Source organism: Saccopteryx leptura, chromosome 3, assembly GCF_036850995.1.
Source record: "Saccopteryx leptura isolate mSacLep1 chromosome 3, mSacLep1_pri_phased_curated, whole genome shotgun sequence".
NCBI classification, from domain to species: Eukaryota; Metazoa; Chordata; class Mammalia; order Chiroptera; family Emballonuridae; genus Saccopteryx; species Saccopteryx leptura.
This window is the reverse complement of record NC_089505.1, coordinates 104,210,864-104,227,980: the sequence shown is the minus strand read 5'-3', so window position 1 is coordinate 104,227,980 and position 17,117 is coordinate 104,210,864. Positions and strand designations below refer to the sequence as shown.

The following is a 17,117-nucleotide window of genomic DNA, read 5'->3' as shown; positions in this document are numbered from 1 at the left end:
CCTAGGTGGGGCTGCTTTGGCCCACTGGGAAGTCAGAGAAAAGGAGGCCCTGGAAACAGGTTCAGGGGGTTAGCCCAGGTCGAGCTGCTGCTGTCCATTGCTCCCCTGGTTGCAAGTCTGGTAGGGACCCGTAGAGTTTAGGAGATTTATGCCTCTGAAGAAGAGGGGGAAGGGAAAGGTGCCAACGTGCTCCTGGAAGGGAAAGCGTGCCAAAATGTTGATTTCTGATGCAGGCCTACTGAAGTGTGGGGCCTGCTCTTTTGAATTTTAACAAATTCTTCTCCGCCTCTGCCCTTTCAGGGCCTTCCTTTGGCCTTAAATACCAAGTCAGTTTAATAGATGAGACTGTGTTGAGTCCATGGGCTACACTATGAAATCATCTGCTTTGGTTGTATGTCTTACAACACATTCTTTCTAAAAAAGTACTTATTATATGGTAATTAAAAATATGTTCTTTTGCCTGACCAGTGGTGGCACAGTGGATAGAGTGTTGACCTGGGACTCTGAGGTCCCAGAGTTGAAACCCTGAGATCACTGGCTTGAATACAGGCTCACCAGCTTTAGCCACGGAGTTGCCAGCTTGAGTGTGGATCATGGGCATGATCCTATGGTTGCTGGCCTGAGCCCAAGGTCACTGGCTTGAGCAAAGGGTCACTGGCTCAGCTAGAGCACCCATGGTCAAGGCATATATGAGAAGCAATCAATGAACAACTAAAGTGCTGCAACTACGAGTTGATGCTTCTCATCTCTCTCCTTTCCTGTCTGTATGTCCCTAACTGTCCCACTCTCTGTCTCTCAATCTGTCTCTGTCCCCCCAAAAAGACAACATTGCTAAAATAATATCTTTGGCCCCTTGATTGTGGCTCTTCCGCAGAATACCACGTGCGGGCGCTACCTCTATAAGGAATGCACCTACCTATATAGTTTAAGTTTAAAAACTTTGACTCCCCAAAGAAATTTCAATCATTGTACTGTTGATATTTGGCTCTGTTGACTAATGAGTTTGCTGACCACTGCTACGTGATTGTGATGTTCACTTTGGGTTGAGAACTTAGAGATATAAAGTGGAGCCAAGTGGACATTTCTTGATTGAGGTGAAAATCAGGTAGCCAGCCTTATTTCCCTGTTGTGTTCTATGCCTTCTCCATATTTGAAAAAATAAGGAGGGGAAGGGGGTGGGTACTTTCCTTGATGAATGAAGGAGAAATGCAACATTTTCATTGTTTGGAAATACATCTCTGGAATAAGGTAAGTTATTATTTTTCTGATGGAATGAAAGTAACTACTGTATTAATTGAGAACCTAAAACAGTATAGCTATTCTTTTATTGAGTTGCTCATTTTTATTTCTTGAGCATTTTTTAGAATTGTGTGCTAGGCATAGTTCTAAAATGCTGAGTACTATTCTAGATGTTGGTTATAATATGTTTAATTATTGGGCACTGCTTAAATTTATGAATTTATTTCTTTTATAGCTTTGATTTTGATTCTTTCAGGTTCTTCAGATAGATCCGGAAGTGACAGATGAAGAAATAAAAAAGAGGTTTCGGCAGGTACGGCACTATTTTCCTGTAATGGGTAGAGTTTGAACAGTTTGAGAATGTACATGATGATTTGCTTAGGACTTCCTATTATGCTTTTGGGGCCAACATTTAGCTTTATTTTTTTTTAACTTGTTTATGTAACTCAGTTAAAAACTTCATTGTGACATAAAATTTAAATATTTTAATGACTACACCTTACCTCTGAATAGAATGAGTTTTATATCCAAACAGAATCTCTCCAGCCCCTTACTTAAAAGGGAAAAATACAAGCCTGGCCGGGTAGCTCAGTTGGTTAGTCTTAAGATCATCCTGATGTGCCAAGGTTAGGGGTTTGATCCCTGGTCAGGGCACATATAAGAATCAGCTAGTGGATTCGTGGAAGTGGAACAACAAATCCATGTCTTTTTGTCTCTTTCTCTCTCTCTCTCAAATCAATCAATAAATAAAAAATATTAAAAATATTTTTTAAAATGTTTTATTTTATTGATATTTTAGAGAAAGAGAGAGACAGGAACATCTGTTCCTGTATCTGCCCTGACCGGGGATTGACCTGGCAACTTCTGCACTCTTGAGTCAGTGCTTTAACCAACTGAGCTATCTGGCCAGGGCAATAAAAAATATTTTTAAAAAGGGAGACATACAAGGTAGAATAGTAGAGCTTATATGGACTCATACTCACTAACTCCCCTAGCTTCTAGGAGATAACAACTTAAGTGATTTGTAACAGTTTGTTTTTTTGTATTTTTCCGAAGCTGAAAATGGGGAGGCAGTCAGACAGACTCCCGCATTAGCCCGACCGGGATCCATCCACCCGGCATGCCCACCAGAGGGCGATGCTCTGCCCATCTTGGGGCGTAGCTCTGCTGCAATCAGAGCCATTCTAGTGCCTGAGGCAGAGGCCACAGAGCCATCCTCAGCACCCGAGCAAACTCTGCTCCAGTGGAGCCTTGGCTGCAGGAGAGGAAGAGAGAGACAAGAGAGGAAGGAGAGGGAGAGGGGTGGAGAAGCAGACGGGTGCTTCTCCTGTGTGCCCTGGCCAGGAATCGAACCCAGGACTTCTGCACGCCAGGCCGACGCTTTACCACTGAGCCAACCGGCCAGGGCCTGTAACAGTTATTTTAATTTATTTTTTATTTTTTTATAAGCCGTTCTTTCTGCTGTGGCAGAGGTTAGTGTAAGGAAGGCTTTTAAAAAAATTATTTATTTATTCACTTTAGAGAATAAAGAGAGAGAGAGAGAGATAGAAGGGGGTAGGAGCAGGAAGTATCAACTCCCATATGTGCCTTGACCAGGCAAGCCCAGGGTTTTGAACCGGCAACCTCAGCATTTCCAGGTCGACGCTTTATCCACTGCGCCACCACAGGTCAGGCCAGTTCTTTATTTTTAAGACCCCATTTCTCAATAATTTCCTTTTGTAAACTTAAATGAATACCCAGGAGATAACTGGTTTAATATAACAAATGCTTTCTGGAAATTCTCTAGGAAAGGCGATTCATAGCCTCTGGTTCTTGTTCAGTCTAACGTTGAATAACTCAAGCTACAAAGTTTCATAGTAGCTCTTTTAAAGATCCTTCTAGTTTGACAGTTGAGTAATCCCCCCAGCCTTTCCTTCTGTGAGTTGAATAATTACACTCCCCTGGAATTTGTCTTTACAAATTGGATTTTCTTTTTTTGTGTGTGTGTGTGTGTGACAGAGACAGAGAGAAACAGAAGGAGGGACAGATAGGGACAGACAAACAGGAAGGAGAAAGATGAGAAGCATCAATTCTTCATTGCGGCACCTTAGTTGTTGCTTGATTGTTTTCTTATATGTGCCTTGACGGGGGGCTACAGTAGCCTGAGTAACCCCTTGCTCAAGCCAGCGACCTTGGCTCAAGCTGGTGAGACTTGCTCAAACTAGATGAGCCCACGCTCAAGCTGGTGACCTCAGGGTTTCAAACCTGGGTCCTCCATGTCCCAGTCTGATGCTCTATCCACTGTGCCACCGCCTGGTCAGGCTCAAATTGGATTTTCTTTATATTTTGTATCTTTTGTTTTTAAACTTTCCTCAGCTTCTTTATTTCTTTTATGTATTATGTATTTAAAATGCTCTGACCAGTGCTGAATATTATTTTCAGCTCCTGTATGATATACTTATTAATATCCAGTGTTATGTTTGCTTCTTCCAAGATCAGAGGAGATCAGGTGCATTCAAGGTGGTTTGGCTATAGACCAGTGGTCCCCAACCTTTTTTGGGCCACGGACCGGTTTAATGTCAGGAAATATTTTCACAGAATGGCCTTTAGGGTGGGACGGATAAATGTACAAAATAAAATGATGCGACCGGCGTAAAAACTGTGGTATTTTAAAATATCGATATATATAATTGTCGAACTTACGAGACAAGTGTCAAGAGTGAGTCTTAGACGGATGTAACAGAGGGAATCTGGTCATTTTTTAAAAATAAAACTTCATTCAGACTTAAATATAAATAAAATGGAAATAATATAAGTTATTTATTCTTTCTCTGTGGACCGGTACCAAATGACCCACGGACCAGTACCGGTCCGCGGCCCTAGGGGTTGGGGACCACTGCTATAGACTATGTTTGCTTCTTGAATATATTAAATTCTCCCACATTGCTCACTCATAATCATCTTAAGATCTATTAAGTGTAAGTGTTTTTTATCTTTGCTTACTCAATTTCTCCTTATATAACTTTATAGTTTTTTTTTTTCTTTCTAAGTTCTATTTTACATTTACATGTATTCAGCCTACCTTCCTGCCTGCCTCCCTTCCTCCCTCCCTCTTTCCCTCCTTCCCTTCCTTCCTTTCTTCCTTCTTTCCTTCCTTCCTTCCTTTCTCTCTCTCTCTCTCTTTCTTTTGGTCTTTCTGTTTTTTGGTAGATTTTAGAGGGATGGGGGGGAGTGAAGCATCCATATGTTGTTCCACTTGTGCATTCATTGGTTGTTTCCTGCGTGTGCCTGGACTGGGCATTGAACCTGGTCATCCACAACCTTGTCATTTCAGGATGACCTTCTAACTGACTGAACTAACCATCCAGGGCAGCTTATTTTCTTTTTCTAAAATTTCAAGTTTCCCAATGGATTAGTCTTTCCAAATTTAATTAGCAAATATTAAAATCTGTAGCCAAAACAAGTTTTTATGTAGCTAATACAAATAACACAACAAGAGTTCTTATTTAGTCATTAATATGACTTTAGGTTGTTAATATGACCTGGAACTAGATGACTTGAGTTTTAATCTTGGCTGTACCTCTTACAAGCACTTTGAACTTGGGCAGGTTACTTTCAACTTTTCTGTGCCTCTTACCTTAATTGTGAAATGCACATGATAATGATGTCTACTCCATAGAGATGTTATGAGGATTTAAATGAGGTAATACACGTAAAGCACTTAGATTAGTTCTTGGCATATCATATGTCCTCTTTATATGCTAACTGTTGTCAGTGTGTGTTAGCCCAGGAGTTTTCAACCATGGGTCCATAGACTGGTCTACCAGAAATTTCATGCTGGTCCGTGAAAATTGACCACCCTGATGTTGTATGATGATTATAGACTGAATGACCTGAGTCAAATTTACTTGTGCTCAGGGTGATTTTCGTCTTAGTGGTCCCCGAAAAAATTTTCCTATTTTCATTGGTCTCTAAGCTTAAAAAGGTTGAAAACCACTGTGACAGTTTTCTAAGTTATTTACTTATATTATTTCATTTTAACCTTAAAACAACACAGTGGGCTATAAGTACCTAATATAGATGGAAGATGAGGCAGAACTCATGGTCTCACAGCTAGCAGTTGCTGAGGTTGGAATTAGACCCCAGGATTCTGTCTTCAGTACTGTAGGATTTAGCATTAGATTCCCACTTGTTATCATCCCTCAACACAGTCCCTCTGTTCCAACTAGTTGGCTTCTGTCTGTCAATGACAGTAGGTCAGTGGTTCTTAACCATAGCTGTCTAAAAGAATCACCTGTGGAGATTCTTGGTATTTATTTATTTATGTTTATTTTAGAAAGGAGAAGGGAGAGAACAGGAAAAAGACAAATATCTGTTCCTCTATGTGCCCTGACGGGGGATTGAACTGGTAACTTCTGTGCTTCGGGATGATGTTCTAACCAACTGAGCCAGCTGGCCAGGGCTTTGGTTTTTATTTTGATATAATTTAAAAATTATATATACTTTAAAAATAAAGAATAGAGTGACAGCCTGATCAGGCGGTGGCGCAGTGGATAGAGTGTCGGACTGGGATGCAGAGGACCCAGGTTTGAGACCCCGAGGTCGCCAGCTTGAGTGCGAGCTCATCTGGTTTGAGCAAAGCTCACCAACTTGGACCCAAGGTCGCTAGCTCGTGCAAGGGGTTACTCAGTCTGCTGAAGGCCCACGGTCAAGGCACATAGAAGAAAGCAATCAATGAACAACTAAGGTCGCAACGAAAAACTGAGGATTGATGCTTCTCATCTCTCTCTGTTCCTGTCTGTCTGTTCCTATCTATCCCTCTCTCTGACTCTCTCTCTGTCTCTGTAAAAAAACAACAACAAAAAAAGAATAGAGTGACAAACACCCATATACTCACCATATACTGGGAACAGTTTGCTTCCTTAACTTTACTATATTTTGAGCTGAATTGTTGACAAGTATAGACACCTTGTTACTTTACCTCTAGATACTTCAGCGCAAATCTCCCCAAGTTAAAAAAGGACATTTTTTGCATAACTAGTTGTCACACCTAACAAAATTAATACTTTAATTCCTTACTATAGCTGATCCAATCTAGCAGATGTCTAACAAGTACAGAGACTGATTCAGGAGGGAGGGGGGAGAAGCAGATGGGTGCTTCTCCTGTGTGCCCTGACTGGGAATCGAAACCAGGATGTCCATACGCCCAGTCGACACTCTATCCACTGAGTCATCAGCCAGGGCTGACATCTGTATTTTTTAAAAGCTTCACAGGATTGGAGCACAGACAGAACTGAGAACCGCAACTTCATATTTGAAGTTCTTTTAGGAAAGAGATGATGTCTCTTACCTGTTTTATCCTCCTTACTGCTCAGAAAGAAACCTAACAAGAACTTGGTAATTTTCAGTGTCCTTCCCTCCCCTAAATGGTCACAGCATTCTCATAATGCTAGGCTTATTCTCAACATTTTTTTAAAAATCAAATGAGAGGCGGGGAGGCAGAGAGACAGACTTCCACATGCACCCCCTGACAGGGATCCACCTGGCAACCCCCCGTCTGGGGCTGATGCTCTGCCCATCTGCTCCATCGCTCGGCAACCGAACAATTTTATTCTCAACTTTGTGATTAAACTCCTAAATGTTTCCCAGTTGTGCATTCCCAGTTTCAAAGTGGTGCTTGAATTTTGTTAAAGACCAGTATTTTGGGGCATTTTATGATATTTATTAATTAAAAAGCAATAAATTTGGCTAACACTCTTTTTTGCATAATATCTTAGAGCTTTTGGGTTAAGGAGTGCAGGCAAAGGTTAAATGTTTCTTTCTGACAAACCTGACCTTTCTCTTATAGTTATCCATCTTGGTGCATCCAGACAAAAATCAAGATGATGCTGACAGAGCACAAAAGGCTTTTGAAGGTATTTGTAGATTTACCTGCTTCTGAATAATATATTGTCGAGGTTGAGGGCAAACTGTTCCTTGTCCTGGATCAAGAAAAGAATGTAGTAGTTTTGTCTTTTGGTCATGAAGAAGCTGGTTTTCAGTACAACAGTTGTCATTCCAAAGCAAAAGTGTTGCTGTTTAACAAACAGACCTTAAGTTTGCTTTGTTAAAAACTTCTGTGTGCTAACAAAGACTGTTACTACATAGGATTATTTTTTTCTCTGAACATAAAAAATAATTGGCAATGTTTTATTGCTGAATTAAATGTAGATGTGTATTTAGCCTTGAGTGTATATTTAATTTTTTCCGGTGCTCTCAAGGAAAGTCATTGCTATAGTTATATGTTTTTAAAATTAGTTTAACAACAGTAAATAATTTAACAAAGTAGGGAATGCTTTTAGATGGCACAAGTCAGTTTACACTGCCTGAGTATAGTTCAGACTTGCAGAGGGTGTTTGCAGAAACAGTTAATTTCAATGTTTTGCATTAGCTGTGGACAAAGCTTACAAGTTGCTACTGGATCAGGAACAAAAGAAGAGGGCCCTGGATGTAATTCAGGCAGGAAAAGAATACGTGGAACACACTGTAAGTATTTATAGTGCTGCTGTGTTTACAGGAAGTATTAGCAAGCCGTGGGCACCTTGTAGGAGGGTGAATGTTAACATAGCAATGCCTACTGGCCTGCTTGTGACTAGGTGGTCTCCACCACTTTGCTGTAGTAATCATGAGTAGTGTGTGCCTAAAGCTATAATTCACCCCGACTGCTCAGGATGAGGCGAGGCTAGGTCACTGCTCTGACCTCTTTTCTTACCAGTCCTGCAGTATGGAGAGAGGGCTCTTCTCCGCTCTTTACATGTCACATTACCCCATTCGAGACTGGGAGAGTGAAGCAGCCATGGTGACATTTGACTTGATTTTTATGCTTGTCCCTGTAAAGGGGTTGGAACATGGGCTTAAAGTAGGCTGGCAAGGGGATATGAGTAGGTTTTTTTAAAAAGGAGGAGGGGCTCCATGTCTGTATTAACAACAGGGAAGGATTCAACTGAAATCAGTTTAGTTAGAGTCGCTGTTATTTTCTTTTTGCATTACTGAAATCTCCTGAGTGGTGGGAAATGTTAAGGTGGCTTGCTTGAGGTAAGAAAGGTCTTTGTTTTAATTTTTTACGTGCTGGGGCAAGAATCTTGAGACCATGTATAAGGGCTATTTCAATCGGCAGTGAATATGAGTGTTATCTTTGAAGAGCTTTGTAATCTAAAATAGAATTTTATAACCAATAATAATAATGACTCCAGTTTAGATCAGGAAAGTGAGTAAAAAAGGATATGGGTGACCATCATTATATCTTGTGGTCATGTGTTAGAAATGGCATGTGCAGGCCCAATTCTGGGAAAAGTCAGAGAAATACCTGACAATTCATACTTGAATCGTGGTAGTTATCCCTCATCTGGATTTTGCTTGCAGGGAGCCCACCTCATTCTTTCTGACCACAAGGTGGCAGTGGGGCCTTTCTGAGCATGGAAAGCACTTTGCTTTTTGCTGGTGTACAACACTGAATGATTGTTTTAATGGAGTAGTGTCATTCTTTTGTGAATGGGTATATTTAATTTTTTTGGATCTCAATGGTTGTCAAAGTGATAACCAATTAACACAATGTGAAAATTATTGGTTTAAAGGGGTTTCACAGTGGAACGATAGAATGCAGTTGTAGAAATATCAGAAAAATAACACTTAACATTCTGTAATTTCTTCTGAAACTCGACAAATATATTTTCTTTACTGTGAACACATAACTACAAGATAAGTGAATTTATCAAAGGCTCTTTCGATCTGGCTTTTGCATTTGATGAGATTGGGTTTTAGACAAGGTTAGAGAAAGAACCCCTGGTTCCTAGTTTTCCTTGATTGCACTGCTGTTTTGGAGGGGAGGGTGCAGGAGGAGGTTCATCTTTTTTCAATGCAAACTTTTTGTTACAGTCATATTTATAGAAAAGTACATATATCGTGTGTAGAGCTTAATGGATATTCTCAAAATGTAAGTGTTCATTTTTTTATGAAAATATTTTTTTTAGGTGAAAGAGAGAAAGAAACAATTAAAGAAGGAAGGAAAATCTACAAATGTGGAGGAGGATGATCCAGAGCTAGTGAGTTAAATATGGGAAAAGCCACCTTATCTGTGTGTTTGGGTTCTCTGAGGGGTGGATTAAAGAGGGGAAGTCTACAGAATGATGCATTTTATTTTTCCTTAAAGTGTCAAATGTACATTTATTTACCCCTTTAAAAAACTTACCTCTTTTTTGACATAGGGTTGTGGCCTTTTGCTTTGAGTGTGTTAGCTGGCTGGGATTTGTAGTTGTTTATTTTATGAAACACACACATGAAGTATTATCCATAGTTTCTAGTACTTTTAATTTTTTTTGAAGTTTAGGTACTTGTGAAACAAACCAAGAGCAAAATCCTAGATATTTGTGATTTTTTTCTAGTCTTTTTCAAGTATCTCACCTGTACCTAAATCAACAACAATATTATTTTTAGGGACTTACATTTATTGAATTTTTAAAAAGCATTATACTTAGTATTAAAAGAAACAGCAAACATTTTTATAACCTCATTCATTAATTTCTGTGATATTTAAATTACACAAATGTGGCAGTAATTGCAACTGGTGATAGACAGCTTAGGGAGCAATCACAAATAGTTTAAACAGTTGTCTACTAGCCAAGAATTCTCCCTGAGTTCCAGGTAATAATTTACAGAGCTATGGAGAACATTGGCTAATTCAGTGGGTTATTTTGTGGAGCTTGGTTAAGAGAGAGAGACTATGCTTAAAATTTTGTCTTTTTGCCTCTTCTGCCAGGAAAATTTAATTATCTTTACCTTGATTTAAATCAATATGTAACTTATCCATATACCTATCTTGTTTTTAAAGATTTATAGATGAGAGACTGTCTTCCTAGGGGAACTTTCTTGCAATTTCTCCTGCGTCAGTGATTTTGCTAACAGCGACTGGTCCCATCTTCTGTGTGGTAACATTTCTTGAGAACCACTAGGCCGTCCACTAGCCTGGAACCACTAGGCTGTCCACTAGCCACCAATGTTGGGTTTTCTTTATTCCAGTATTTTAGTTTTTTTCTCCTCAGTTTTATTCACCCTTCCCTTTATTATTTTTAATTTTTTATTTTATTTTTTGTATTTTTCTGAAGTTGGAAATGGGGAGGCAGTCAGACAGACTCCTGCATGCGCCCAACCGGGATCCACCCGGCACGCCCACCAGGGGGCGATGCTCTGCCCATCTGGGGCATCGCTCTGTTGCAACCAGAACCATTCTAGCGCCTGAGGCAGAGGCCACAGAGCCATCCTCAGCACCCGGGCCAACTTTGCTCCAATGGAGCCTTGGTTGTGGGAGGGGAAGAGAGAGACAGAGAGGAAGGAGAGGGGGAGGGGTAGAGAAGCAGATGGGCGCTTCTCCTGTGTGCCCTGGCCGGGAATCGAACCCGGGACTCCTTCATGCCAGGCTGACGCTCTACCACTGAGCCAACCGGCCAGGGCCTATTTTTTTTTTTTTAGAAGTTTTTTTTTTTTTTTTTTTTTTTAAGATTTTTTTTATTTTTTATTTATTCATTATAGAGAGGGGGGAGAGAGAGAGAGAGAGAGAGAGAGAGAGAGAGAAGGGGGAGGAGCAAGAAGCATCAACTCCCATATGTGCCTTGACCAGGCAAGCCCAGGGTTTTGAACTGGCAACCTCAGCGTTTCCAGGTTGATGCTTTATCCACTGTGCCACCACAGGTCAGGCCGGCCAGGGCCTATTTTTAATTTTAATTTTTGGACTTTTATTTTTAGATTTTATTTGTTCATTTTTATAGAGAGAGGAGAGAGAGGAGGGGGGGAGCAGGAAGCATCAACTCCCATATGTGCCTTGACCAGGCAAATGCAAGGTTTCAAACTGGTGACCTCACTGGTGACCTCAGCATTCCAGGTTCAGCAGTAGGCTTTATCTGCTGTACCACCACAGGTCAGGCTCCCTTCTCTTTAATTATTCTCTTTTGTCTTTTCTGAAGACCCTTGTACAAATATTCTTTGGTTCTTCTAAGTTGTTAAGAACTCTAACATTTTTTAGTTGTCCTTTTTTCTTTTTCTGTAATTTTTTTTTTTTTTTCTTTTATTTTTTGAGAGAGAGACAGACAGGGAAGGAGGGTAAGAAGCATCAACTTATAGTTGCTTTCATTTTGGTTGCTCATTCATTACTTCTCACGTATACCTTGACCAGGGCCAAGCCAGTGTCCCCTTGCTCAAGCCATTGGACCTATGCTGGTGTGATCTTGGGCTTTTCCCACCCATGATCTTTGGGCTGCAGCTGGCGAGCTTTGGGATCGTGTGTCCTCTGCTCAAGCCAGTTACCCCGTTTTGAGGAGATGGCACTCAGAGCCCGTGACCTCAGTGTTTCATGTTGATGCTTTTACCCACTGCGCTACCACCTGTCAGGCAGTTGTCTTTTTTTTCTGATTACAAAAGAATTCATGCTATGATAGAAAATTTGGAAAAAGCTGAAAAATATAAAATATTGAAAATCTCCTGCCTGACCAGTCGGTGGAGCAGTGGATGGAGTGTCAGACTGGGATGTGGACAACCCAGGTTCGAGACCCTGAGGTCACCAGCTTGAGTGCGAGCTCATCTGGTTTGAGCAGGGCTTACCAGCTTGAGCCCAAGGTCGCTGGCTTGAGCAAGGGGTTACTCGGTCTGCTGTAGCCCCAGGGTCAGGGCACATATGAGAAAGCAATCAATGAGCAACTAGGGAACCGCAACGAAGAATTGATGTTTCTCATCTCTCTTCCTTCCTGTCTGTCTGTCCCTATTTGTCCCTCTGACTCTCTCTGTCTTTCCCACAAAAAAAAAAAAAAAGTTAAAAAAAATGAAAATCTCCAGTAATTGTTCATCCATGAGAGTTTAGAGCTTTTAAAGATATTAAAATAGTCATTACAGACTCTTTACTCCTTTAATGTTTGTGCTTCTGAGGACTGAACTTTGTTAGCATTGCTTTCAATGTGGACAGGTAACAGTAGTTAAGGAAAGTGAGGAATATTGGGCTCCTTTACTTTCTTTTCTCCTTCATACATTACTCTTTGCTCCAGTGTCTCTGATTTTAGAATATAGGCATTATAAAATCTGCATGGTGGGTTATTTTTGTATTTCTTTGTATATTTAAAACTCTTTATATTTGGGAAAAATTAATGAAATTTAAATTTGTTTATTGGTTTAAGAGAGAGAGAGAGAGAGAAAGGAGGGGGAGAGAAACACTGATTTGTTCTTCCACTTATTTATGCATTCATTGATTGACTCCTGTATGTGCCCTGATTGGGATCGAACCCACAATCTTGGCAGATAGGGATGACACTCTAACCAACTGAGCTACATGGCCAGGGCCTAGGCAAAAAAGTTTAAAGATAAAACTCTGTTTTCTATCTAATGTTGCTGTCAATGTATACAAGTTCAGCTACATACAAATGAGATGCAGAATAATGGTGATTTGAACAAGATAGCAATTTCTTTTTTCACCTGTAGAAAAGTCTTTGGGAAAATGGCATTAGTATGGCAGCCCTGGGCCATGTGTCATCCAAAGACTGTCTCTGCTGACTCTGCCAACGAGGATGTTGCCTCCACCCTCAGAGTTCAGAATAGAGGAAAAAGGCAAGAAGGGATAAGCCTGCTCCTTCTAAGAATATCCAGGAAGTTGCTGAATCACTTTTCCTAATATCCCATGGGATAAACTGAGTTTGTTTTTTAAGATTTTATTTGTTGATTTCAGAGAGAGGAAAGAGAGAGAGAGAGAGAGAGAGAAGAAGAGGTTAGAGGGTGGGGAGAGCAGGAAGCACCAACTTAGAGTTGCTTCTTGTATGTGCCATGACCAGCAGGGTTTTGAACTGGCAACCTCAGCATTGCAATGCTTTATCCATTGTGCCACCACAGGTCAGGCCTATGGGCTAAAACTTAAGTTACATGGCCACACCTAGCTCCAAGGAAGCCTAGGAAACAGGCTTTTATGTTGAGTGACCGTGGACCTTAAGGTAAGGAATTTTAGATGGAGAATAGACATTGAGATGAGGTGGCAGCAACTAGTAGCCTAGCTGTAGTCAGTTGACCAACCCTAAGACTGGGTGCTTGATAGCAACTTCATTATCTCTAGTACTTAGTTCGATGCCAGGCACAGAGTAATTATGAAATGTTTGGGAAAAGAAAAAAAAAGGAATTATTTTTGGAAGGTCTTTGGAGGAAAGGGCCCTCCAGAATCTCACGTGGTTGTGATGAGCAGGTAGAGTTGTCTTCCTTATTGTTGCTTTCCACCAGAGCGTGTTTCCCATGTGTCGTCAGAAAGTGAAAGTGGTAGAAGGATCTCATTGGTCAGTGTGTTCTTCATCTGCTGAGAGAGAATCGTTAAGTGGTTCTCTGAAGAAGCCTTTTCCTTGCTGAATTCTGATCTGCTTTTGTCTTGGGCTCCATCTGAAAGTACTTGAATCAAGTTGCTGGTAAAATACTTACTGTAATTTTATTTTCTCTTGTTCTTTCTTGCAGTTCAAACAAGCAGTATACAAACAGACCATGAAACTCTTTGCTGAGCTGGAAATTAAAAGGAAGGAGAGAGAAGCCAAAGAGATGCATGAAAGGTATATATCAATGTATTCATTTAAACCATATCTAACTCCCTAGATTGACCAACATGATGCTTTGGGGATTTTCCTAATGAAAGTGTGATGTAGTATGTCATTTAATAGATTGTCTGAAATAGTTACCTGAAACAGCCAAAGTTTTAAATCACCAGGTAAGAAATTCTGACTCTGGGAAATACTGAATAGCCCTATCCTTAAGGAGTTTATAGTTAAGAGTGCTGTGTGTCTTCTTCCTGATTTACTGGAAGGAAACAGTTATTTAGGCCATTGTTACTGAGGCCGGAACCTTTTGTGTGACCAGTGGCTGCAGCTTTGGTGAGTGTATAATATTATACAGTGTGATCGTGTACACAGTGTTTATTGTCCTAAAGTATGGTTTCCCTGGTTCATCAGAAATCTTGAGGTTAATTTAGTTTAGGTATTTTGTGGTGTTGATTGGTGTTTAGCAATAACTAGGTTTTGCTAGTTGAGGTTGTGGGAGTGTCCTTATTTTGGGATAGGGTTTTGTGCAGAGATCCTCTTGAGTAAGAACCTCTGTTATTGTAATGGTCCATTCTACTGAAGTAGGGTGGCCTGGGTTCTTGAGATAGTTTTGTCATTGGCTGAGCCTAGAACCTCCGATTAGGGTTGGCTGGGCTTTGGTGATCTTATCTGTCTGTGTATATAATGGGAATTGACCTCTTGCCTACAGTCCCATCAGCATAGAATGAGATATTTATGAAACTACTTTGAGCCCTTTCCAAACAGCCATCTTTGTAGAACCCTAAGAAATTGATTTACTTTATACGCTTGTTTCTGTGGGGAGATGCCTAAACTTGTACAATTGTTAATACAATCTCTTAAGTATTGTATAAATACTATGGTCTGGTTTTCCTCCTAGGAAGCGACAAAGGGAAGAAGAGATTGAAGCTCAAGAAAAAGCCAAACGGGAGAGGGAGTGGCAGAAAAACTTTGAGGTAAATTTCCAAGGTGGCCAGGGATTCTTATTTCAGAATAAGAAAACTTCCCAGTTTAGAAACTTGGTTCCCAGGGCAATAATTCCCAGGACTGACTGGGGCCAACAGCCAGGGAACTAGGACACTGGGAAGAGTGAGAGCTTTGGAAGGTGGGTCTTGTCCTGCCTCAGCCACCTGTGAGCTCCATAGCCATGGCAAGGGCAGTGAGGATCGCTGAATCACCATTAGATTGTGGTAGGCACAAGCTGCCAAGTAGGCTCAGGAAAAATGGCTTGTACCTTTAATTTAGGGGCAACCATGGAGTGCTGCCCTACTTAGAAGTCTTTTAATAGAAACTGAGATTCTTATGGACCTGGTGCCCTGCCTGTGGAGAGTCTTAATGAGTTTTGAACTTGACTCCTCTTTGACACCCTAGTTACATCCTTCAGATGCTCAGCTAGTATTCTGAATTGAGCAACATTTGGTCTTCTCTAACATTCAGGTGTCAGGGTAGCTATTGGCTATCCAAAGTGATGACTTTGTTTCTGTACTGCTGCATGTATGAGTAAGAAGAGGAAATGAGTAGGCCCTGGATAAGGAGGAAAAGGTCCTAGTGGTTCTCTCAGCACAACTGGTGTTGGCTTTGAGTCTCTATCTGAGTTTTGGTGGGGAGTAGGGAAGGTGCAGTGGAAAGAGTGGCTGTGCCATTGGCTAGCCACATGGCTCTGAGAAAATGATTTAACATCTCTGAGCCTTGTTGATGTCGTTTGTGAAATGCTGGTGGCACTACGCTCACCACGTCAGCTTTTTGTGAAGAAAGAACACAGCTAAATGTCTAGCCAGAGGTCCCCAGCAAATGGCCTCATTGTCGAGATGAGTATCATTCATTTTGTTTTCCTCTTCTAACCTGTGGCTAGCTGATCCTGCCTTCCAGGGGTGGAATGCGACTTCCCTGGGCCCATGGAAGTGGGAGAAAAGCTCTGCTCTGTATTATTCTGGATTGTTCCAGATGGCTGAGCGAGGTCACAGGGGGATGGCAGAGCAGGTTCAGGCCCTTCCTCTTATTAACTAGTTTCTTCACCTCAAACCTCTTGTATTTAGGAAAGTCGAGATGGTCGTGTGGACAGCTGGCGAAACTTCCAAGCAAATACGAAGGGCAAGAAAGAGAAGAAGAATCGGACCTTCCTGAGACCACCAAAAGTAAAAATGGAGCAGCGTGAGTGACCACCTAGGGTCACGGCCACAGAACCTTTCCCTAATTCCCCTCCTGCTTTGAAGGACTCATTCTTTCCTCCCATTTCCACCCTTACATAGAATAGTATTTGCTTTTTAGTCCTTTTTTCCCCCAATACAATTTAATATCAATCAGAGTAATTCTTTTGTACATTGAAGTAAGGGGCTTGGTTTAAAAAGAAACCCTCCCCACCCGTGACCCCTAAGCCTACCAAGATTGGAAGGTGCCACCATTGGTGCTGCCTTCTCTTCTCTCAGCCTGTAACTTAATGTTTTGTACTTCATGAACTGTCATGGTTAGAGACTTCGTGTATAGTTTATGGGAATCATCCAATTAAACATATTGCTTAAAATGGTGTTGCTGTGACTTCAGAAACAAGCCTGCGCTACCTTGGGGAGCCCCTTTGTTTCATTGTCTTGCTTCTGGGTGTGGCATCCTTCGAATCCCCAGATCAGACAGGGGAGGCAGGAGGCACACACAGCAATCGCTCCATGCCTCGACATCCCGTGGTGTTTGGCACGTGCTCTCCCATCTGACTGACCAATCCGCGTGGCAAGAAGCTCCGAGCAACCCAAGCCTGTCCACTTTCCAAACAGCTAGCTGTCCTCCACCCAGCACTATGTGTCCTAGCCTGTCTGCATTCATTAGTGGCGATATTCTGTATGTGTAATAAATTTTTATACCCTAACCATTGATGTAATCTTCTTCAGGTATTATTCCAAGATGGGTACCTGTCTGGGTTGGTCCAACCCGGAAATACTTTGGAGTTATGGCTGCTTGCCACTTATTTGCCAAACCTTAGTTTTGTTTGTTTTTAAATTTATTTATTGATTTTAGAGAGGGAAAAAGAGAGAGGAAGCAAGAGAATAGTTGCTTCACTTTAGTTGTTCATTGATAGCTTCTCATATGTGCCTGAACTGGGCAAGCCCAGGGTTTCATACTGGTGACTTCAGCATTCTAGGTCAACACTTTATCCACTGTGCCACCACAGGTCAGGCCTAAACCTTAGTTTATTTTATTTTTATTTTATTTTTTTTTGTGACCTTGGGTCCAAGCTGGTGAGCCTTGCTTGCTCAAACCTGATGAGCCCGTGCTCAAGCTGGTGACCTTGGGGTTTCAAACCCGGGTCCT

General features: G+C 41.3%; 1 protein-coding gene across 1 annotated transcript in view; it reads left to right on the top strand.

The window, feature by feature from the left end:
* Nucleotides 1-16,674, top strand: part of DNAJC8 (DnaJ heat shock protein family (Hsp40) member C8) — a 29,909-nt gene extending 13,235 nt beyond the window's left edge. Inside the window, exons 3-9 of the mRNA XM_066375602.1 lie at nucleotides 1,496-1,552; nucleotides 7,067-7,133; nucleotides 7,649-7,743; nucleotides 9,228-9,299; nucleotides 13,723-13,814; nucleotides 14,698-14,773; nucleotides 15,854-16,674. Coding sequence (XP_066231699.1) covers nucleotides 1,496-1,552; nucleotides 7,067-7,133; nucleotides 7,649-7,743; nucleotides 9,228-9,299; nucleotides 13,723-13,814; nucleotides 14,698-14,773; nucleotides 15,854-15,976 — 582 coding nt within the window. The 3' untranslated portion in view covers nucleotides 15,977-16,674. The remainder of the gene's footprint in view (nucleotides 1-1,495; nucleotides 1,553-7,066; nucleotides 7,134-7,648; nucleotides 7,744-9,227; nucleotides 9,300-13,722; nucleotides 13,815-14,697; nucleotides 14,774-15,853) is intronic.
* The last annotated feature ends 443 nt before the right edge of the window (nucleotides 16,675-17,117 follow it).